We start from the raw sequence: 25,636 nt of genomic DNA on the forward strand, positions 1-25,636 counted from the left end.
TGTCAAAGTGCAGGTTCTTTAGAGTCAGGGAAAACCTTGTTTTTTATATTATATGACAGCCATTACATATCAGTTAGCCATACTTTCCATCCTACAAATTGTCTATATATACTTACAATGATATATGATAGCAATGACATATGTGCCAGCTATACTTACTATTCTACAGAAAGTCTGTGCCATACTGTGATAGAGATTTGCACTCCTTGGTTCTGATCTGTCCAATGTTGTGATTATGTCACCAAGTTTCGTTGAAGCCTGAAACATTTTCATATTAAGCTGTTTGTAAAAACCAGTAAAAAGTAAAATTCACAAAACACAAAGCATGACTGGTTAATATTGTAGATAAATTGTCTATCCACATTCTGTTTTAAAGAATTTTCTGGCAGATGCTTGTTAATTCTACAAATCTTTAATTGAACAGTTCTAAGGAGTGTGTCATTATTTTCATTTTTGAAATTACATTACTTTTTTAAGATTTTATTAAGGTTAAGAGGCATGACAAATTTTGAACATGGTTATCTACTCAGTGAAAATTTTGTGATCTTAACACCAAAATCTGTACTGCTGGGTTAACACTTGCAGTCCTATTAACATACATTTACTCTTCAAAGTAGTCTCCCTTACACTAAGAATGAATACAGTATTCATATACCAGTCAATTATTGTGAAAACATATGTATGTTATGTATGTGTAGATATTAGTCAAATGAAAAAAAAAACAAAGCAAAACCAAAAAAAAAACATCACTATATTCAACAATATGCAATTATTCTTGTTCATATACAAGGTATCAGTTGTGTTTTACAAACTGAAGGAGAAACATCAATCTAATGCATTGTTCTTTGTAATAAAAACCAATAACAAGGCATGTGTGATTATCTTGCTCTCCACCATCAATGTCAATTTCACGCATATACAATGCTTCACATTTACAACATTAAGAGATAGTAAAATAACTGGTTATTATTCCAGAGAGTAAAATAAATATGACAGTCACCAAAATAGGTAAATGTCACTATTATTACCATATCAGATCTTCTTGTTCTTAATACAACTGATTAAAAGTGTCTGAGCCAACTTACCTCAGAATAATTTCCTTCTCGACACAACAAATAAAGGGTCTGGTACCTAAGAGCTTCCAAACAGTGCATGTCCTGACCAAGGGCTCTGTATCGTATAAGTTTGAAAGTAAAAATTTCATATCTATTTTTTCTTTTCTTAATCACAGTATGAAATATCTGTCCTTGTTACATGCCTTGTGTTCAACATTATCCTTTATCAAAAGGACAATATATTTGTAGCCTATACAGAGCTAATCTAATTATTTAACATCTCTCATAAAAACTCTTATTATCAAAATCAACATATCATGTGTTCGACCTAAGCTTTGTTAGATTTTCCATAATTTAAATCAAGTCTTAAAGTGATGTGTGTATCTAACTTATGAACCCAATATATGATCAAAGGCTTAATTTAAAATTAAGTTCAAGGTATTCAATAACCTCAGACCTGACCCTAACCTTTAACCCTTGACCTAAACTGTACAATGTCTAAAACTGTCACATAAAACTCAACTTCATCTATGACCACTTTAAAACATCATCAGAATACTTTCAGTTTCCACCACCAGATAGCAGCCAGATCTTCATCCCTTCTTTTGCACTCTGTATCCCTTGTCTAAAACTTGTATGATCTCTGACATTCTGTATTATGACCTATTTAGATTCCTTACATAATTTTTGTATAGCTTCCACCATCACAGATACCAACCCAACAGTCATCCCTACGTTTGCCCCTGTATTCCTTGTCTATGACTTGTACAACTAAAGACATTAGGGGTTGTAATGACCATCCTTTGACCCCACCATCATAGATACCACCACGACTACCACTACAGTAACTTAGTTTCTGCATTAACCTTACCTCTGTGCTGTTTCTACAGTCTGATCCCAGTCCTGGAGTGCTAGTTGCAGCTTCATCTTTTCCACAAGTGCGGGAATGAAGGCAGGATACCCTACAATCACTTGATTCACCAGTTCCAGTGCTCCTGTATAGTTATGACGTACCTCAAAATATTTGGCTTTTCCAAACAGGGCATCAATGTCTCTGGCTCCTTCATTACTGCCAGGATAAAGGAAATTATACCAAGGTTTAGTAAACGTCGGTGATTTAAAAAACTTATCTTGATTTTTCTTTATGCAATTGTACATCTACAACAAATTTCTCTACTATGGAAATTGTTTTTGCTTAAATTTAAGTGGATGTTTTCACTTTGCCCATAAACAGCTTGACACCACATCTTTAATAATACAACATTTAAATTTAAATCTTAAGAATTGATGACCTTTTTCAGATAAAGTTAAAATCCTGAACATCTCCTCATTGAATAGCTAAAAGATTAATTCTGGTATACCCTGTTGGGCATTGCTTCTTTGCCCCTTGGAAAACCGTATCCTGCAGATATGCAATTATAGAATTCATTTATTATGGCGTTTCCATATGCCAAGCCTAAACTTAGTTAAAACTTCTTTTCTCACACTTTACTCACAGTTTTTTCAACATAAGCCCCTTGTTCTAGATTTACTCCTAGCCAATTTGAGTAACAGTTTAAGTTTTTTATATTGAAGAAAACTAGTCTTTTAATCTTCAACAAATTTTCCTAATTGTCCATTCAAGCTCTTGACATGCAAAAGTACTGCCTATGTCAGATTTAGTTGAAATCTTGTCTACTATTCTGGGCAAGTTATCATGTTAATATATCAACAGATTCATTCTTAAAAAATGGGGGAAAAAACATTTTGAAGACACTCACGCTATTGCATCATCAAAATACTTTATGGCTTTTTTCGGGTCTCGTCCACTGTTAAGTTCAACCCAGCCTTTCATCACCAAACCCTGAAAAAGAATGTAAAATAGATGAAAGTAGAAGCCAAATTGGTTTGCACTGCTGATGTAGTGTCCAATGCGTCTCTAGTATTCATCTCAAATAATTTATCTTCAAATCCAATTTCAAAATTTAAAGGAAAACATATATTTGATATTACTAGAAGATCCTAACAAAGCATCATGTATAAAGAATTATGAAATCCTAGTGGTTCCTAGTGGCCGAATTTAAAGGCAAAATGTGTATGAACTGATGTATACCACACATTGGTTAACTTGGTTTCTTGTTCTTTTCTAAAAGCAATATGTAAAACTAGGAATCATTAATAACTAATAGGTGTAATATGAAAACAAAGAGAGTTCCCTCAAGTGCCTTTCTATACACACCCCCAAAAACTTGAATTCTCAAATTTAAAATGTGACTGCCTATAAGCCATTTTGGTTTTAAAAAATGCATCGCCAAAGGATGGAAAGTTCACGAGAAAATAAATTTAAACAGTCAACCAACTGAAAAGGGTGGGCTACAAATTTAATACAGCATAAATTTTGAATGAGAGAAAAATTGCATAAAAAATCATATCCATTAGTAACTCATGATCGTTTAGGAAACATACTTACATCTTTTGTTGTATTCATTTTGAGCATTCTGTCAATATACTCGCGGGCCTTGTCAAACTTTCTACTGTGAAACAAAAACCATGCAGCATAGTACAGTCCCTGAAACACAGAAAAGATACTTTGAAACAAAAGTCATGATTGGTCAGAATAGGAAGTTACAGGTGTGTAACAAAGTTGTGTGCATGGTCAAAAGTGCAGGTCAAGTTATATGAATAAATCATGGAAGCTGGCCATCACTAGTCTAATAACTCAAGTAAGGTTGAATATACATTCTTTGTTGCCCTTATGCCTGCAACCTTTTTGGTGACAGCAATCACATATTAAAGTTAGTGACTTGATTTCCTGGGATATTCAGTGGATGTAGCTCCCCAGGACCAGTACTAAGATCACAAAACTTGTCTTTTTTGTGTGTCAACAGGATTATAGTGTCTTTTTCATCCTTCAGTCATGCTAGTTCATCAAAAAGATGTCCATCTGAATTTGTTAGTGGCAATACCTTGTGCTCATTAGCTATAAAGGTTCTTCAAACCAAAGCTTTTTAGGTTTCCAAGTATCCTGAGTGATGTTATCATCCTTTTTTCTACCATTTCAAATTTTCTTTTTTTCTCTGCAATCTGCAGATTAATGATGCCATCTATCAGATTTGTTTGAATACCAGGGGTTTAATTCATATTAAATATTTCTTGTGGTCTGAGAAATAGATGGCATCATCACAGCAGATGGCAATTTTTTTCATATTCATTTCATAACTGCTACAACACAAGATGTGGCAAATATTTGTCAAGCTGATTGTTCACCACTCTGCATAAGCTTGGTGCTGTCAACATAACTCTACACAAATGTATACGTTTAACCAATCCCAATATTTGTTTCATATGATATTTTGGATACACCTCCACAATGTAAGCTTATAAACCTCAGCTTATACACATGAACGATTGAGCAGTAGTAATTTCACAATTATTTTTCATTCACACTTCATCATCATAGAGAACTAGTCTAGAATTGTATAATGCCAAAAGCTAGGGTGGATACTGAGGATTCTAGCAATAAGAAAAATAAAGAAATACAATGCATTGTGAGTGCTGCAGAAAATACAGGAAATCTCTGCAGTCAGTTTCCTGACTGATGATCCTGTAGGTATTTGATTTACGTAAAAGCAATTAGGCTAATCAAGGAGTATGATTTAAGTGTTTAAGTCTTCAAGGAAATTACTGAAATGGAAAAAAAATCTTTGCTAACTCCAAAAGGGGCATACCTTTAAAAAAATGATCAGAATTAAAAGTGAAAAACAAATCTCATTTGTTCAACTATCTTGAATACTGATATTATGCTCAACATTTTAGAAATTGTTGAAGAGTGTAAACAATGTAGTTTCAGATACTCATCAACCCATTTTTTTTCATTTTGTGGTCCATTTTAATGGATGATCAGAGAGAAAAGTCTTAAATCATCAATCTGTAAAGAAGACAACAGTGGATGATATTGTATAATTGGGAACAACTGCTAAAGCACAATCATTATTGCCATTTTTGAAATTTGACATTGATTAAGTTTTTTTTTCATAGGTAAATTAAAGATTTGTGAAAATCAATCTTAAAAAGAAAATACCAATTCTCCTGCTTGTTTCCTTTCCTCTTTCAACTTTGCATCAAGATCTTGCAGTGCTTCCCTATCTGTAAAAAAAAACAGTAATCTTTCATATTTTGTCTCCTTTTCATTTAGTGAGAAAAGATGAAATTATGATTGTACTGTGAAAACATTTCAAGTATTTACTTTCTGATGAATAATAAAACTATGTCTTTCCCATTATAATATTTATCATACATTTACCATGGGATATTTTACTACGAATAAAAAAACTGAAAAACAGTTTTCTTTTGTGAAACTGTTCTCAACATTGTGCTCTGGACTTACCAACATTCTGAGTTTGTTTGTGACCCAGCATTAGTGCCATGGTAGAACAAAGATTAACATCACGTTTGTCTTTCAGAACATCAAGCTCACGCATGCCTTCCTGAGTACGGCCTTGAAAACAAAATCAAATGGTACCATGACAAAAACTTGGATCAAAGTAGGGGGCGAGCTTATATTATTTCAAAACATTGAAAAAGCATTTGCTTCCATTTTCCTAAACTGCAATAAAAAAACCATGTGTGGGCTTATAAATATTATCTACTGATTATCAGTTTATGTATAATATGTTGAGGAAAATGATGGACACATCATCCCTTGGGTTAATCTGTGAAAGTCAAAGTAAACAAGACAATTCAGGGAAATTACAGTCCAACAATAATTTTTTCTTTGATATAGGTCAAAAGTAAAAATGAAGTTAAGAACATTGACTTACTTGGCAACCCACCCCACAAATGTGAAACATGCCCTAATTATATGAAATTCCAGTGCATTGATAAGTAGTGTAGGAAATTGAGCCCAGACAAGAAGTGACATAATGACACCCTACCCCACAAATGTGAAAACATGCACCAAGTATGACATTCCAGTGCAGTGACAAGTAGAAAATTGATCCAAGACAAGAGTTCCCCTTCCCTCCCATGGTTTCCAGTGGGGGACCAATAATTGAACATAACGGGGGTCAAAACAAAACACCAAGAACAAGGGCTTCATACATACATGGTGTAGCATTTACTGTCTCTCTCATTCACGCTCCACACGAGATGTGTATAATTATGTATCTATAACAGATTACTTTATACATAATTGTATATAAAAATAAGATGCCTTGGGACAAACTGTGTAGGAACAAAGACCAATCTTTCTCAAAATTGGCCAGTGATTAAACAGGTAATCATATTTTTTTCATTTGCTGATCAGGAGACATGTCTAGCAGTTCACCAAGTCTATCACAAAAAGCCAATCATTGATCGCTAATCAAGTACACATCTGCAATTTTCCCTTTTCCAATATATCCATTTTTCCATTGAAACCTCCCCATGTTTACTCTAAAGGAACACAATCTTTCCCTTCTCCCTCTAGTAAAAAAAAAAGAGAAAGCACTCTGTTGTAATCACCATAATAGACACACTGATTTTTCACAAAGGAAGCAGTTCTTGTAAAATGTTTTATCAAAATGACTGGTACTGGTAGTCACATTAAGTAGGACACTGTGTAGCGTTGTTTCACGGTTTAACCTGACCAGTTTCTTGACTGAGCACAGACTCCTTGGAGATGAAGCATCTGGAGTTTAGTACTTAAAATGAAGGGTGGGTTTTAGACAGTCGCACTATTACTTTTTATGGTATTTGTTCTGATATCATTTTACAGCACCTTCCACCTTAGTTAAGTTAAGGGCAATTTTATTTTGAATGACACTTGCTTCAACCTTTGAGAAACAAAACTACAAATGAATAAAATTAATCCTGACTCCCATCAAATCTCACATATGATATTACTGATATCACTTATTCTGTTTCTGTTCAAAAGATCCTGACAATTGAAAAAGCAGACCTAAACTCAACAGAGTTTTGCTTTCCTTTAGAAAATCTTAACGAGATTGAGATTTGTGCATGTTTGCCCTAAACGTCATTCTTCTGAACGTGGTTTCAATGTATGAAATTCTATTTCACTAATGAAAGTGATTTATGTCTTAAGTTTTTCTTCTTTTCCTTGGGGCAACCCACACAAAATTATATTATTAATTTTAGTCATTGTTACCTTGTAAAATGTAAGAGTAGGCCCTAAAAAATTTAAGAACAACATCATTGCTGTATTTTTGAAGTCCTTCAGTTGCAGCATTTTCCATGTGACAAAAATACTGCTCTCTGCAGTAGTAGTTGATTTTCCCCTGTAAATGTAAACAAAATCTATGTCAGTTGTTTCAACAATATTGCACATGTATAGGCAGTACATTATATACACATGTATTGATTGAATGTTCAGTATTATTTACTCTGATCTATAAAAAACCCCCACTTTTAACATGTTTCTATGAACATCATATGCCATACCACAATATTGTCTATTTGTCCAAACTGACATTTACCATAAATATTCTATTGCTTTTCCAAAAATATTCATGAACCAATTAAAGTAGATATCAACAAAACCAACAATCTTGATTACCACAACACAATTAATATCTTAATTGTAGGAATTTATGCAAGCCTGAATCTTACTGCATGCATATTCACTCTCTTGATCAAACAACTTCTTGAAGAACAATGATTTAAATGACCATAAAAATAAAATTTTACACCTGCAAATACCCAAAAGGTACAATAGGCTTTGTTACTTAATTGGTGTACACATGACATAGTCATTGTGGATCCAGGAAACCAATACATTGTTAAGCTGTTGATTATAGTTTTTTGAGATTATGCCAGGTAGGACATCTTTCTAAGTGCAACTAGTATAGCACTAGGTTGCGAATATCCATGAATCTGACTGACACATTTCTGACACTGTGGAGTACAGGTTAAGGTCATAAAGTGCAATGATCAATCTACAATTTTCAATTTAAGTATTTCCAGAAATTCTTTGAACCCGATATAAATTCCAAGAGAACAGGACTCAGGACTTTCATGTAGATTTATCATCATATAAGTGTTTTTCAGACAAACCAAACAAAATTGCATATTTGTACACACCAACCGAGAAGATATGTAGATTATAATATGTATTTGGTAGCATTTTTCCCTTTTTCATATATGATGTCAATTATTTTACAATCAAAACGATGATCAGAGGAGGGTAAGCTGTTCCAGTCAACTATGCTCCTTGACAAGTAAATGAACTTAAAAAGGGATTTGGATGCCTGAATTTGAAGATAGCGCATGGTAAAGCTATGAGGTCAATAGTGAATCAGGATCCCTGACTCCCATTTGAAGGATTCAACCATTACCAAGACAAAACCTTGTACTCAAATGAATGTCATTACAGACACATCTAGCCGCTCTCCTCCAGACAACCTCAAGTTGACTGATATGGTTTGTTTGAGCAAGAGGACTCAAATTAGGGTCTAATCAGGGCTAGCTGATGCTGCGACTCAATGTAAGTTTTATATAACATATGAATATAAGGGTATCATTATATAAATAGTTGGTGAAACACTTATTTTCGGTATGGTATATCATATACAATTTACACTAAGAATTTCAAACACCTGTGATTTTTCACTACTCGATCAGACAGACTGCATATACTCTCAAATCCAATGATGCTTCAATCATGTTTAAACAGGCTACGGACGCAAACCGTGACTTCAGAAATGTAGACATGGAGTATTTTTTCCCTAATATGTAATAATACATGTTGAATGTTAATGTGACAGGCGACATGATGACAAACTATTAAACCAAAACATCAACAACCTGTCAATTTCCAGTGCCAAAGAGGCCGAAGTTGCCGGTAAGATTGGACCTTTCCTAAAATCTACCTTGTAGTCTTTCATGATTGATGCGACACCTTTCAATTAATGAAAGAAAATTAGTAATTACCTGGTGCTACATTTAACCATACTTACGATGATTATGGGGTCAATTTCCGCCATGGTGTTTGGAATTTGTTTATTTTCCTAAGTTTATCTTCTCTACAGTCAATCGGATGTACTGTAGGAATTTCTTCAATGCGCATGCATCCTAAAAGTTATTCTTCCGGTAGGTCAAATTTGTATACACTACGATATATAAAGTTGCGAACTGGACAAAGATAAATGATTTATTTTGCCATTCAAACATTAAAAATAAGATGCATGCACTCCGGCTTTCATAATTTTTGGGTCGGAAATACACTTTGGTGGTGGATTTACGTGACAAAAGTCCACATAAGAAAACACTAAATATAACAATCCCCTTCGCGTCACAATCAGTGACCCGTGACGATCGCTCCATGACAATTACGGCAACAATCGCATGCGGCCGGTCTACCTATCTCCCTATGTGGTGGCACATAGGTTATCATTTACTTGTGATCAGCAGTGCGAGCAAATATATAATTAAACAGGGAGAGGGTGTGAGGAAAAAGTGAAATGTTGCGATACGACATAAACAGTGGTCCTCTGACTCTCATCCATGATCGTAAGTAAATCAAGAACATATTTTTATTTTTTCTTTAATTTATGTTTTTTAATAATATAGCATACCAGGGACGTATAATGTATTATGATATTACATTTGCATTGCCTTACGTACGCCTTTCATTTTACTTGGTCTTCTGTTTGTTTTAAGTAATATTTCTTAAAATGTATTATTTTATTATAAAACATTCTAAAATGAGTTTATGTCATTCTACCTAATTTGCGTGTTTGTCTTTAAAAAAGTGATCACAAATTAAATTAAAACTAAATTAACATGCTCGTTTAGATAGAGTGAACACAAGGTTGATTTAATTAAGAAACAAAATTAAAGATTGCTTGTATATTGGTATGTATATTAGGAACCTAAAAATAGTTAAATATAGTAGCTGAATGTGGATACATTTGTCTTCTTTTGGTTTTTGTTTTGTTTTTTGTTTTTCTCATTATCACAAACTTTCAATAAAGCTGATGGTTGTGAAATAGTGAGTTGAGCCCATTATAACAGCATAAATGAAGTCTAGCACTATATGTAACACACAGTGTAAGTTTTGGGAAAGTGGATGATAATTATTTCATGATATTAATGAGAGAAAAAAAAAGAAATTATTTCTTTTCATACAAGAAATTGCTTTGGATTTTAATAAATTAAAACACTGCACTGCACCATATATATGTAAAAGATAGTGATGAGAAACTTAAGTACTGCTATAACACACCTGTAATTGATCATTACTGACTGTTAAATCTTACCTGTAATCTGACTCTGTCATATAATCTGACACTGAGGCTAACAAGAGGGTTCTTCAGAAGTCATTTGAATGTTATGAACGTGATTTATTGAGAGATAATGTAGTCAAATGCTTTATGAGTTTTTTTTGCCTTTTTCTAAAATTTTCAGTGAAAAGTTACTGATCTTTTTAATGCAAGCTTAATATTCGGAACCATTCTTGAAGCTCCTTGTCCTCATCTGACACACATTTAATTAGATATTCTCTGATAAAATCCAATGTATCGCATGAACAATCTACATTGATAAAACAGTTTGGAGATATAATTTTACAGTTAACAATAAGATATGACACATGTGATACCTGTATATGTGTATTATATTTATACACCTACATTTGATAATAATCTCAGATTAGGATTAGGATTATAGTGAAATCATTAAATCATACTGAGTAGATTTAAGCAAGCCGTAATGTAGTCTGGTAAGATAGAATAGTTTGAAAGTGTTTGTTTACAATTCATCACCTGATCAAAACTTAGTTCAGTGTTAAACGTATATTTAAAGTTAATATATGTATAAAGATTATTAAATCTCATGATGGAAAAGTCAAGAAAATTAAATTTAAAATCTAATTTTCACTTTACAGCAAAAAACTACAGAACATAATTTAAATCTCTTTAGTTGTATGGTAAAAGTTAAAAAGGTTATAGATAAATCCTTTTAATTCTATGTACAATGTACATGTATGCTGAAAGTTGAAGCTGTAATAAGAATTTACAGAAACACTTAGCCCTCTTCGTTATCTGGTTTTTCTGATTTTTATCAGGATTTTTATTGTCTTACAAGAAACGTATCAATATGGTTCCCTTTGATGTATCTGATTAAAGGGAGGCTATTCATGGTTGTAATATTAGAAACAGGTACACAGGCAGTGTAATTGTTGTACTTGTAACCACATAAAGAATTTATTTTGAGGCTATTTAAAGTAACAGCTTTTATGAAATACTAACTAAGGTAGAAGTGTTTATTTAATTTCCTAGTAACCATGTCTCTTCCACTTAAAACAGTTGATGAATTGTTTACATTGCTACCTGTAATACATTACAGATGTTAACTCTACACCAGTATTTGTTAATTACACACATATACCCATAGTATACTTTACACACTACAAAGAACATATATAGACATGTGATACTTTAATCATGGCCATCCCAACCATTCACAAACTATAAATACTATGTTTAAACCAATCTTATCAATAGGAAAGCAAAACCTTTAGGAAAACTTCACTGACAAACTTTTTAATACAAACTTATGCTTTGGGTTATTTGAACAATAAGATTTAACCATCACTGTATTAGTACAATGGTTGGTTACCTTCAGTAAATATTATGACAGTATTTACTGTAAATGTGACTGAAACATGTAAACTGATGTCAGTTAGGTTCGAGATGTCTGGTCAATTTATATGTCATTGTTTGTTTGGTATCCTCTGTTATACAAAGTGTTCAAATGGGAATTTTTCTTGTTGTACATTATATAAAATAGTTTATACTCAAGTACCTAAAATGTGTATTTTTTGGAAAATGTGTATCATTTCAAAGGTTTAATTAAACTGAGATGTGCTAATTATATAAGAATAAGATAATAATGATGATGATGATGATGGTGATGATAATGATGATGATGATGATGATGATGATGATGATGATGATGATGATGATGATGATGATGATGATGATGATGATGATGATGATGACGATGACGATGATGATGACGACGATGATGACGATGACGACGACGATGACGATGACGATGATGATGACGATGACGATGATGATGATGATGAAGAAGTTACACACAAGGATATATACCTCCCTCATATCAACCTCACTATCAATTACACTCAGGGATATATACCTCACTCATATCAACCTCACTATCAATTACACTCAGGGATATATACCTCCCTCATATCAACCTCACTATCAATTACGCTCAGGGATATATACCTCCCTCATATCAACCTCACTATCAGTTACACTGTGGGATATATACCTCCCTCATATCAACCTCACTATCAGTTACACTGTGGGATATATACCTCCCTCATATCAACCTCACTATCAGTTACACTGTGGGATATATACCTCCCTCATATCAACCTCACTATCAATTACACTCAGGGATATATACCTCCCTCATATCAACCTCACTATCAGTTACACTCAGGGATATATACCTCCCTCATATCAACCTCACTATCAATTACACTCAGGGATATATACCTCCCTCATATCAACCTCACTATCAGTTACACTTTGGGATACATACCTCCCTCATATCAACCTCACTATCAGTTACACTGTGGGATACATACCTCCCTCATATCAACCTCACTATCAGTTACACTTTGGGATACATACCTCCTTCATATCAACCTCACTATCAGTTATACTGTGGGATATATACCTCCCTCATATCAACCTCACTATCAGTTTCACTGTGGGATATATACCTCCCTCATATCAACCACACTATCAGTTACACTGTGGGATATGTACCTCCCTCATATCAACCTCACTATCAGTTACACTCTCGGATATATACCTCCCCGAATGTTTATTTTACACTGATGACAGTGCCCCATTTTATATGTATTGTGTCGTGTGTATTACTATACAAACAGGTGTCCTCTACTTGTTGTATGTTGAGTCAATATAGTAGCTAGGTCTCCCTGCCGAGGGTTGGGGTCAATAAGAATTTATGTATTTAATTTTTTTTTTATCAAATCTTCTCTCTGTCGTATGCTTGCTGATATCATATATAATCTCCTACTGCCTGTATGGCAAGAAAGGAACTTAAAAAACAATGAGATTTACCCAGTATAAATGATATATCAAATGAAAATGAATTGTATCCAAAGTGTTACCATGAATAAATACTAAAGCTCTAGACATGACTGGGATAGGTAATACTTTGAAATGAAATAGGTATTTAAATACCATACTGAAATAATCTACTGATCGCCTATTTATATAATGACATAACACTGATATGGTTGTTTGTCCAGAAGTAGATTGACCTGTTGCCAACAACTGACAACATAACAAGGGAATGTTTATACAAATATTTTCATTTTTGGTTATTCGTTTTCTTTCTGTTTATTAGTGTGTACATTAAGTCACTACATTTGCCATGATTTGTCAGCTTATCACAAACTTCAGTAATCGTTAGTTGTGTTGTGTGTACAGGTAACTGATCATCTATTTTGGTATCAAATATTACAGAAAAGACATGCTTTGTTAAAAGAAGTAATTTAATAAAATATTTCAGCATAATTATGCATGGTATGTGGTCCTAATATGCAGTTGAGCAGTAGGAAAATTAAAATGGTTAAATCATACACAGTTCAGCATTGGGAAAAATTAAGAGGTCAAATTATATTCAGTTCAAAGGTAGGAAAATTTAAGTGGTCAAATGATACTACGTGGTCCTCATACACAGTTCAGCAGTAGGATGGTAACTAAGTGGTCCTTATACACAGTTCTGCAGTAGGATGGTAACTAAGTGGTCCATATACACAGTTCTGCAGTAGGATGGTAATCAAGTGGTCTTTATACACAGTTCTGCAGTAGGATGGTAACTAAGTGGTCCATATATACAGTTCAGCAGTAGGATGGTAACTAAGTGGTCCATATATACAGTTCTGCAGTAGGATGGTTAGTGATCTTAGTATAAGACAAACTTTTGCGAGTTCAACAACACCAAAGATATGTGGTCTTAATAAACAGTTCAACATTAGGGTGATCAATGGTAAGTGGTCTTAATACACAGTTCAACAATAGGGTAATACATGTTTTTTACACACAGTTAAATAGTTGGGTGATAAGTGGTATATATTCAACAGTAAGATGTAAGTAATCCTAATAAACAGTTTAATACCAGGATGGAAAGTGGTCCTAATAAAGAGTAGTTTGTGGTCTTCACAGACAGATAAGGAGGCTAATGGTCTAAATACACAGTGGGAAGTGGTCTTTATACTCAGTTTAACAGTAGGGGCTATAGGTATAGGTATACACTGACTAACAGTGTATGGTTAGATTAGTGGTCCCATTGCACAGTTCAGCACTATTGTAAGTGACAAATGTCTTGTGACTGCCCATGAGATGTCTTGTAGAAAGATTATTTAGATTTTGGTTGATAGGTTAAAGATCTGGCTGGATAGGCATAACACACTGATACCTATATTAGGTGTGAGATAAGTCTATACACCATACATGGGATAGCTAACACTGGCAACTCACCAAGCCTGTGTATATATACCTAGTCAGTGGTAGCTTTTTGTACATGATCCGTTAAGTCTGCAGGAACAACACCAGACTTAGTTCTACCTGCCTGAGTCCTACAAGACAAAAATCCTATACAGCAGTGGAAATTCTGTCATTTTTAATTGGATATTTATATTAATTAGTGACATTACGGTTGGAAGAATACAAGAACACAATGGCTTATATTGTGGGTAAGTAATCATTGTGAAGGATGTTTCATTGTTAATGAAGAAAACAATTCATGTGTATCTTTTCTTTGGGATTAATAGGATATATATATATATCTCAGAAGTTCAGTTTCACAGGTGTCATAAATATAAGCATTGTGGTCTCTACATATCTTACACCATGCATGGTGCCAGAACTTTAAATTATTGATGGATTCATGGTGGTATTTTTAAAAGCTGATAAAAAGTTAAAGACATTTCAATACATGGAGCTATCCTGTTACAGTGTGAAGGAATCTATAGCTGTCAGTCATTCAGAATGTTTTTATATATATTACTTTACTGTCTCTTTACTAACCTGGTGTGTACTTAGCTGATAATTAAGTTGGATGGTTTCCATGCCTCCCAACTTTCACCATTCCACTTGGTTCCAATTGAGATGTCAATCACATTTTCCCTTCTTTGCCATATGTTCAAACTCTTCTTTCATTTTTTTATTTTCTGTATGCTATACTGTTGTTGAAAACATCATGAAACTATTAGCTCAATTGAAAATAAAATGACATTTAGGTCCAAATGGTCAAGTCTAAAGGAACTGACAAACCAGGCCCATGATAAGATAAAATTATTACTGGTATGTTATCTTTGTACTGAAATAAGACTACGTTTGTAACTAATGAAACTATAAATTCTTTAATACGTGTAACATAATAAAGACAGAAAATTGAAGTATTGAATTTTATTGACTTGTACACATAGATTGAATTTTTCCTGGAGAAACAAAAACAAACTCAAATCAAATCTGTGATTTCATCACCTTGTGAGTTGTACTGAAATTCCACCTGTGCCATCCTGTCGTAGCTAGGCAGCTGTATTTTAAATAAACATCACATTGAAATGCCTGATCAACCATAGATAAGTGTTTTAATAATCCTGGGTATGTATGTGTTCTATTTTACACAATATCCTGGAAATTTTTCCAAATCCTTTTAAAATCTGTATCTGGTTTAATGAAATATATAGTATGCGCTTCGATATATGTGTGAAGTTAATGGTAAAATGCCCTAAACTGTTACTGTAATATTCTGTGTATATACCATTCATTATAAGTCAGGTGTTTTTATACCCTTCACAAATGAAATGACTGGCAAACAATTACTGGGTTCTATTAATGTTGTAAACTGGAGGTACTGGTACTTTCATTAAAAATATTTAGGTTAAGCTTTAATGTGTATCACCATTGTATATGTGACTATGACCAGAGGCAGTTTATATATATGTGGTACAGGACACTTTGTGGACATTTCTAAATCCATTATATTCCAGTTAATAAGCTGTTAATGGATTACACTGCTGGTGCTATTGCTGGCGTGGTTTGTACGATCTATTGATCATACCAGTCTCATTGGTGAATACCAGCTTGTCGATAACTGTGTTTAATTTCAGCTTGTTCACAAACAATCTGTGACGTATCAATGTATAGTTTATTTCTTTCTGATCACAGGGGCTAATTCAATAAAAATGTCTATTACTCCAATAATTTTTTCAGAAGTTGAACTGGCCATCATACTCACACATAACAATTTTTTTTCTGAAAGTAATGTATCAATTCTTCAATTTTTTTACTTCATTTCAAATTAATATTCTTCTGAAAAAATCTTGTCTTGTGGTTTGACAGTCCCTACCCATAGTGGTTTATGTTTCTCAGAAAGCTGAGAAATGGATCAGACTGTGCTGTCATGGTTAAGTCAAGCAAGGACAAGACTCTTCACCCCAATTACTCTGAATGACATGCAACACAGCCTCTTCATAATGTTCTGCTGCAAAAGTCCTTGGCTGCATGTTGACTCAATAACATCACAGGAAGCTCTACTAAGCAGGAATATAGATTGCTTGTGGGATGGGCTCATTACCAGTCACAGACTTATATGCTGGATAAATAGGTTACGCTCACCTATTTAGTCTGGTTAACACCTCAGATCACTATTTCAAATATTGTACAGAATGATGTTATTCTATAATGTAAAACTTCTTTCTTGAATTTTTGTTTGGCCTTAATACTATTGATATCTCAAACTCTGGACCCTTTTCCTATCAAAGCCGACCAACAGGAAGCTCCTTAGTCTCAGGTGCAGCATATCTCCTGACACTGTAGGTGCTGGACCACAGGCCCAGTATCTACTGTCAACACTCTATGATAAGGGTTCACGTGACACAGGAAGTGTCTAAATGTGTCATTTACAGGTATTGATTAGCTTTCAAAATTGTCTGTTTATTTTAAGGAGAATCAGGAGAAAGAATCAGCACAATCTAAATACACATGGGCTGTATGAGTTGCTCTTATCATAGGAACCCTATGACTGTTTTTATGCTCCTCAAAGGGAGAGCATCAAGTCGTCGCTTTGTCTTGCTATCATAATTTTGTCCAGAACATAACACAAAAACTATAAGAGGTATCAACATAAATCTACATAAGTAGGCAGATCTCAATAAGCAAAAGTGCAGTGCACTGGAACTATCACTCCTTTTTGCATAATTTAGGAATTATTGCCCTTTGTGATTTTTCATGCTAAAATTTTGACCGGAGCATTATACTAAAACTATCAAAGATATCAAAATGAAACTTCATAGGTAGATAAATCTCAACAAGAAGAAGTGCATGATTTAGGAGTTATTGCCCTTTGTTATTTTTCATACATAGAGTTGTCTGGAGGAATACACTAAAACTATAAGTGGGATCAACATGAAACTTCATAGGTCGATAGATCTCAACAAGAAGGAGAGCAGTGCACAAGACTCATAACTCTTTTATTGCCCTTTGTTATTTTCATACTTCAATTTTGTCCATTCTGGGAGCGTAACCCATCTCTGATGGCCCTTGATTTTTTTTTACGAAGAAATGTTGTTAAATATTGTATTGTTCGTATCATTTCAACATAAACTTAATAATTAAGTTAAGGTCAGGAAGATCAATATTCTATTTTGTAGAAATAGGATTTTAAATGCCAAATTCTATAAGGAGATTCCATTTCTTTGCATGGTAACATTAAGCTATTTCGTTGTAATTGAATTTCATTTTCATTAGAATGAGCTGCTGTGTTGCCTTTTTAACAATCTTTTTGAAATAACATGATTCATAGTTTTCCTTTAAGCTACATTTAGTTTAATTTCTTTAACAATACTTAAACCAATCTCAGCCATCAATGTCTGTACATGAACACTACAAATAACATGTACTGACAAAACATTTAATAATAAAAATCAGTTTACGAATCTTATTTTAGATGATATACATACCTATATATGGATACAAAGACTTTTGTACTTCATATTCACCCTCAGATCTTGTTCAAACAATTAATTATCTTTGGCCATTCTTCCTTGTCTTTTTTTTTCACAAAATCTGTACAGTTAAGTTTTTGACAAGAAGTTTGATAATGTTTCCTTCATATTTGTCATGTGCATTTTTTAATGTTATATATGTGGAGAATTTTAAGACATTATTAAAAAAACTGAAGATATTCACAAGTTTGCTATTCACTTTTTAAAATCCCTATGTAAATAATTATATATGTTCAGTGGGTAAGCCAACAGCTATTATAAGGAGAAAACGTCATGCTCAAAATGACCTTGGTTGTTAAATGGTGCAAGAAGCAATAAATCTATCAAACAAACAAACTTAACATCCTGTTTTATAGCTATTTGAAATGCCTACAAGATAAAACCCTGTAATATAATTCTATCAAAATTATTTTGAAAATAATTTATATATTTTGACCATTTCCACTTGCCTATTTTACAGAATATGTGTTATGAAACATAGATACAATTACATTGGCCTCATGTTGTCCTGCAGTGACCTCTTGAATAAGTTCATGACCTCTTTAATTGGAAAGTTTGGACAGCAGGGGGTAGAATTAAGACTCAAGGTGGTGTTGACACAGAAATATCACCTTTGGTTGTGTAGTGACAAAAGAAGCAATGTAAATTTATCTAGTTTGGGTCAATGTGGAAACACCAACGACTTCATTGAAAGTGTTTAAAACATATTATAAGAAATATATACCAAGTAGTAAGGCTTTGGCTGTATGTGAAACACATTCCAGCTGTCAATATTAATGTGACTATGTCTAGTGGAGGTAAAGCCATATGGTCTAGGGTTAATATTGCATATAGCCCCTTTGAAATCAATTTTTCAAAATGCTGTATGATATTCAATATATTTAGTAATTTATGTTGGTTGTTTTAATTGACTATAGGTTAGCATCTGTAGCCATCTATCAATGCAGTTATATAGTGACATACAATTTGGCCAGTCATCAGTTCATTATCAAATAGGAGATATGAAATACAATACCTTGTTGACAAGTAGGACTTAAATCATTGAGATACTCTGAATGCTCAGATGCTGAACTTTAACTACTAAGTTAGCTGTTTATATTCCCCAAAAATTCTGACCTTTCTTCAACCAACTCTTTGACCAAACAATCTGTTAAATATCCTAGCTTACAGCAGGAGGAAATAGATACAAAAGAGACTGCATGTTATTCACATTAAATTTACCTTTTGTACAAGTTATCAGTTGATTGTCATTTCCGTATAACTAATTTCATTTTCTACTAGAGCTTAATTGTTTGGATTACATAATTTAAGTGGAATCTTGCTGGGTAATTGTTGGGAATAAGGGAGATAACCCAGGTTCCCAAAATTATACCAAGAGAATGAGACTGATATTGGCTGTCATACCAAGATTTCTGAAATTCTGCCTTATCAGATAGATGTCCATAATTACATGTTCAATTTTAACTTCATTGCAATAAAGAGAGCAAGTTGAAGAAGCTGTATAAGCTATGATAATTCTTTTGAATAAAGTCATCTTCTAGAAGAAATTTCACATTTTGACAATTAAAAAACTTCAATTTTTTAAATGAAAAATGTTGTCCTTTCTCAGTTTTTCTGTCATTCTGAGGTCATGTCTCCTGGCACACTGCAAGATAAATGAAAGATGGATCTGATTTGTTAAAAATATATACAATTTCTGTACAATCATCAAATGTATAAGAAAAATGTAAGATTAGCTCTACAAGATCTTTCACTGACTTCGTCTCATATGTAAGTCATAAAAAAGAACAATCTGGCTTTATAGTATTTCATTTATTGTATACTGAAAACTATACACATGTATATAAGGTATGGTAATTTGTTCTGTTAATCAGGAGAATATGTATTACTGGGAAGGATTTGTGGACCTCAACTTTTCCATACCTGGCTGCCAATCGATATGTAGATTAATATATAGTCAAAATATGAAAATACCTGATATTGATTATATCATAGAGTATATCTGAATTAAACCTGATATGTCATAATCTGAAATATGATACAGAAGTATGTGAACCAGATTTTTTATTGAAATAGAACTTAGAGTACATATAATATATACAAAAATTTGGTCAAGTATTAGTTGTACTGCACAGAAAAGGCAAGATCAACTTCTGGTAGTGAGAGCTGCATATAATATATTGTAGCATGCATGTGCATTTTATTGTTGAACTGAAAAAAATCTACCTGTTACAGATTTCATTTGCCATGTTCAGTTGTAGTTTAATTCCCTATAAATCATGTGCCAGCTTATCACATCAGGGGGCTGTCAATAATCTCTATTGTAGATGTTGTTGTTGATTTTTGAATCCCTTTAATACAGACAAGAGATTTAGTTTGTGAGACGCATGTGCTGTTAACAAACTGTGTATAGGTAACAAACCTTCAGACCCTTTACATACAATAACAAATCTTATGTCAGAAATCCTACACAGATCACTGTTAGAAGATATGTATGAATTGGCATTGAACCATGCTAAACCCAGAGTATCTATACAGGAAGAATGTCTGCTTTGCTAAATACATGTTGTATGACTGCAATACACAAATCTTAAAGGAGAGCTATGAATGCTATTGCATTTCTATAAATCTTCAATGTTACACATGTTATTGCAGGGTAGGACTTCTATATGTAATAACAGTGAACACTTGTATTTAATATAATAACACCTGTGTATCATATGCAATACAAATTCCATCACAAGCCAACAATCTGTGATGTGCAATAAGATGGCTTTAAATTAGTGAAGATTTTTCGCACAAGGAATGAAAACCCTTAAAGTGCTTACAACTTCTAAAAATGATAATGGTGACATTGAACTTGACCCTAGAATTCTGAACTAAACCTCTGTACAAATGTGTCTCTTAAGAGACCACACTGATGTATTAACCTTAAGTGACCACTACCCGCTATGATCACCAGTCCATTATAAATGGTCACCTGTCTATTATAAATGGTCACCTGTCCATTGAAAGTGATCGTTTGTCCATTATAAATGATCATACATCCATTGAAAGTGATAATTTGTTCATTATAAGTGATCACCTGTCCATTATAAATGGTCACCTGTCTATTATAAATGATCACCTGTCCATCATAAGTGATCACCTGTCTATTATAAATGGTCACCTGTCCATTTTAAGTGATCACTTGTCTGCGTGGTCCAGTTATACAATTTCATGCTTCATCTGTGTTTAGTAACCAACTTCTTTGAAGCTGTGTGCCGATAGTGACTTGATCACTTAGTAGTGCTACCACCTTACCAGGCTGCCTTATCGATTGACATGTGAATGGTGGTGACCTGGCTATTATGACCAATTGTGTATGACAACTACTTGTTTATAGTAACCACTTCTCTCCAACACTGAGAATTTATTGTCCCAGACAACAACAAGGGAAATCTACTCTTGGTCAGATCCAAAATTAATGAGAAATTCTGTCTGGATCATTAAAATTGTCATGCTTGGTAAACTGATATTGTACTGTTGTAGTAAGATAAATTATTAACAAAAGTGTAATGTTACATGTAATGTATACATGTTGCCTATGGACAAGACAACCTGATTAAATTTATAATCTTTTCAGGTAAATTTCCGTGGATCGATTCATAGAATTAAAAAAACTGGATACCAATATGTTTAATGCTGGGTTCATATTTTCATTTATAGACCACTATCGTAATGGGACAGATATGATATTTCAGTGAGAAATACATGTATTGACAGTCTGATATATTGATATAGCATTGATGTCAATAATTTTCATTACCAAATTACATTTCTGTTTCTTGGGAATCATTAAATGACGCATCATTTTTAATCTGCAGGTCGCATCTTCTTTGGCTACCCACTTTACGATGGCATAATATTGTAGACAGGTTCTCTGACCTATCAATCATTATACAACTTATCAGTTTTTGACCCTCTCCATGTCAATGGTTCAATGTCTATAACCCTGTGTTGTAAGTGTGATCAATATTTGAAGATATAAAATGCACAACAATGTGTTTACTCTGACTCTGTTGCTTCAATGGTTTAAGTAAAAGGCAAAATATTTTACTGTGATGAAATGATCGCCACAGATAAAATAGTTCTAGAAAAATCCTCAAGAGGGAGTGAATTACCTTCAGATATTTATGGATTCTAAACATTTGTGACATTTACCAAAAGGCATTGAACAATGTACTATAAGGCATGTCTGAAAATGGATTGTCTACTGATCTGTGAAGATCTCAAAGCGTAGATAATAGTTGTATCTGTGAATTAAAAAAATCCCACTGGAGATCTTTAGTGATAGTAACTATCTTAACACCATATTGTTTTTGTTTTACCTACACTTATACTGATTAGGAATAGCCTGCAGGTCAATATACTGGAATTCAGAATTTCATAAACTAATAACCATTTTTGAATTTTATTATAAGACCTTTTATACAGTCAGCTTGTACAATTTTTTATGGAGACTGTTCCAGTTTTGAACCATGGTTGCTATGGACTACAGGAAGCACTATAGGAAATAATGACTGACTTCTACATATTTCTGAAGACAATAAATTTCAGTCAAGACTGGAGATCCCAATCATCTCAGGTGTATTATTGTCAGGTTGATCCATGGGAATGATAGAGACAAAGTATTAATACCCCTCCCCCATGTTACATACCTATAGGCAATGTGACAGGATATAGGTTACGTAGATCTCATTTGGAAATATGACAATGTGCCTCTGACAGCCATTTTTTCTGAGGAATAGTTTAGGACTTGGTATTGTTTATTTGTGGATTTAAGGGATAGGAAACCCAATGTAAGTACACATCATGTTGAGTCCTTATCAATGTGGATACTGGTGTTTTGGTGAAATTGAAACATAACTTAACAAATAAAGATTTATACCCAGATAAGAGGTTTTAAAATCGTCCTGAAATAATGCGTTCAAATAAATGAAAGATTTTCATAATTCAAAAATCCTGCAACTTGAAGTGGCAGTGCATCATCGCCATTTCTCTAAAAGAATTTTGAGATAAATGATACAAAAAATATGATTAGTAATGAATAATCCACAGAAATTACATGTGGAATGGCTGTACCCTCCATGTGGTCCACCTCCTCCTTATATCATGTGGATTATTTACTGTGTTCAAATGACCTCTGCATGTCCAGAGATATTTTTGCCATGGTTATTTCTCCCCTTGTACCATTATACATGAATTCACCTCATATTCATTTCACTCTCTGCAGATTATATAAAAAAAGGTATATGAGTAGAACAAATTTTCTCCCTATCCTATGTAAATTCACTGTTCCTGTTCATGGAAGAAAAGGATGAAAATTTCCTAGTATGCAGTAAACCCTCCATATTATCCTAATACATATATACCAGCCTATCCCTGGTGTTATTTATTGTGTACAAATACATACTCGTATTGGTCTTCATTACCTCCTCCATCTTGTTTTATATTGTTAACTGCATACAAATACATACCCTCTGTAATCCTCAACTACCATCATTGAAAAATTATATTTACTGTGTACAAATGTATACCCTCCATGGTCCTCATACCCTCCCCACCTTGTGTTATATTATTTACTGTGTACAAATGTGTACCCTCTATGGTCCTCATACCCTCCCCCCTTGTGTTATATTATTTACTGTGTACAAATGTGTACCCTCTATGGTCCTCATACCCTCCCCCTTTGTGTTATATTATTTACTGTGTACAAATGTGTACCCTCTATGGTCCTCATACCCTCCCCCTTGTGTTATATTATTTACTGTGTACAAATGTGTACCCTCTATGGTCCTCATACCCTCCCCCCTTGTGTTATATTATTTACTGTGTACAAGTGTGTGCCCTCTATGGTCCTCATACCCTCCCCCCTGTGTTATATTATTTACTGTGTACAAATGTATACCCTCCATGGTCCTCATACCCTCCCCACCTTGTGTCATATTACTTAATGTGTACAAATGTGTACCCTCTATGGTCCTCATACCCTCCCCCTTTGTGTTATATTATTTACTGTGTACAAATGTGTACCCTCTATGGTCCTCATACCCTTCCCCCCAAATGTATACCCTCCCCCCCCCCCACCCCCACCTTGTGTCATATTACTTAATGTGTACAAATGTGTACCCTCTATAGTCCTCATATCCTCCCCCAACTTTGTGTCATATCATTTACTGTGTACAAATGTGTACCCTCTATGGTCCTCATACCCCCCCCCCCCACCCCCACCTTGTGTCATATTACTTAATGTGTACAAATGTGTACCCTCTATAGTCCTCATATCCTCCCCCAACTTTGTGTCATATCATTTACTGTGTACAAATGTGTACCCTCTATGGTCCTCATACCCCCACCCCCACCCCCACCTTGTGTCATATTATTTACTGTGTACAAATGAGTACCCTCTATAGTCCTCATACCCTCCCCCCTGTGTTATATCATTTACTGTGTACAAGTGTGTGCCCACTATAGTCCTCATACCCTCCCCCTTGTGTTATATCATTTACTGTGTACAAATGTGTACCCTCTATAGTCCTCATATCCTCCCCCAACTTTGTGTCATATCATTTACTGTGTACAAATGTGTACCCTCTATAGTCCTCATATCCTCCCCCAACTTTGTGTCATTATTTACTGTGTACAAATGTGTACCCTCTATAGTCCTCATATCCTCCCCCAACTTTGTGTCATATCATTTACTGTGTACAAATGTGTACCCTCTATAGTCCTCATATCCTCCCCCAACTTTGTGTCATATCATTTACTGTGTACAAATGTGTACCCTCTATAGTCCTCATACCCTCCCCCAGTGTGTTATATGATTTACTGTGTACAAATGTGTGTCTATGGTCCTCATACCCTCCCACCTTGTGTTATATCACTTACTGTGTACAAATGTGTACCCTCTATAGTCCTCATACATATCATTTATTGTGTACAAGTGTGTACCCTCTATGGTCCTCATACCCCCCCCCCCCCCCCACCTTGTGTTATATTATTTACTGTGTACAAATGTGTGCCCTCTATGGTCCTAATACCCTTCCCCTTGTGTCATATTATTTACTGTGTACAAATGTGTGCCCTCTATAGTCCTTGTGTTATATCATTTACTGTGTACAAATGTGTTCCCTCTATAGTCCTCATACCCTTCCCTCTTGTGTTATATTATTTACTGTGTACAAGTGTGTGCCCACTATGTTTCTCATACCCACCACCCCCCCCACCCCCACCTTGTGTCATATTACTTAATGTGTACAAATGTGTGCCCTCTATAGTCCTCATATCCTTTCCCCTTGTGTCATATTATTTACTGTGTACAAATGTGTGCCCACTATGGTTTTCATATATCCCTCATCCTGTGGCAGTTTACAACTATGTACCAATTCTATAGTGAATTCATATTGTAATGTCAATTTACGTTGTATAAAATGTACCCTCCATAGTGTTCATATCAACCTCCTTTGCTGTGTTTAGTCTCAAA

At 34.0% G+C, this 25,636-nt stretch overlaps 2 protein-coding genes across 2 annotated transcripts in view; one reads left to right on the top strand and one right to left on the bottom strand.

Annotated features, from left to right (window-relative positions):
• Positions 1 to 9,065, bottom strand: part of LOC132556771 (tetratricopeptide repeat protein 21B-like) — a 33,142-nt gene extending 24,077 nt beyond the window's left edge. The window contains exons 1-9 of the mRNA XM_060221213.1: positions 8,987 to 9,065; positions 7,180 to 7,309; positions 5,422 to 5,532; positions 5,116 to 5,180; positions 3,505 to 3,603; positions 2,816 to 2,898; positions 1,927 to 2,124; positions 1,086 to 1,170; positions 160 to 258 (exon numbers count right to left, since the gene is read on the bottom strand). Of these exons, the coding sequence (XP_060077196.1) occupies positions 160 to 258; positions 1,086 to 1,170; positions 1,927 to 2,124; positions 2,816 to 2,898; positions 3,505 to 3,603; positions 5,116 to 5,180; positions 5,422 to 5,532; positions 7,180 to 7,309; positions 8,987 to 9,013 (897 nt within the window). The 5' untranslated portion in view covers positions 9,014 to 9,065. The remainder of the gene's footprint in view (positions 1 to 159; positions 259 to 1,085; positions 1,171 to 1,926; positions 2,125 to 2,815; positions 2,899 to 3,504; positions 3,604 to 5,115; positions 5,181 to 5,421; positions 5,533 to 7,179; positions 7,310 to 8,986) is intronic.
• Positions 9,066 to 9,490: 425 nt separating this feature from the next.
• The window catches only part of LOC132556752 (uncharacterized), a 74,850-nt gene continuing 58,704 nt past the window's right edge, over positions 9,491 to 25,636 (top strand). Inside the window, exon 1 of the mRNA XM_060221196.1 lies at positions 9,491 to 9,539. Coding sequence (XP_060077179.1) covers positions 9,491 to 9,539 — 49 coding nt within the window. The remainder of the gene's footprint in view (positions 9,540 to 25,636) is intronic.

This window comes from Ylistrum balloti, unplaced genomic scaffold (assembly GCF_031769215.1).
Source record: "Ylistrum balloti isolate Yb309-2 unplaced genomic scaffold, AGI_CSIRO_Ybal_v1 Utg370590, whole genome shotgun sequence".
Classification (NCBI taxonomy): Eukaryota; Metazoa; Mollusca; class Bivalvia; order Pectinida; family Pectinidae; genus Ylistrum; species Ylistrum balloti.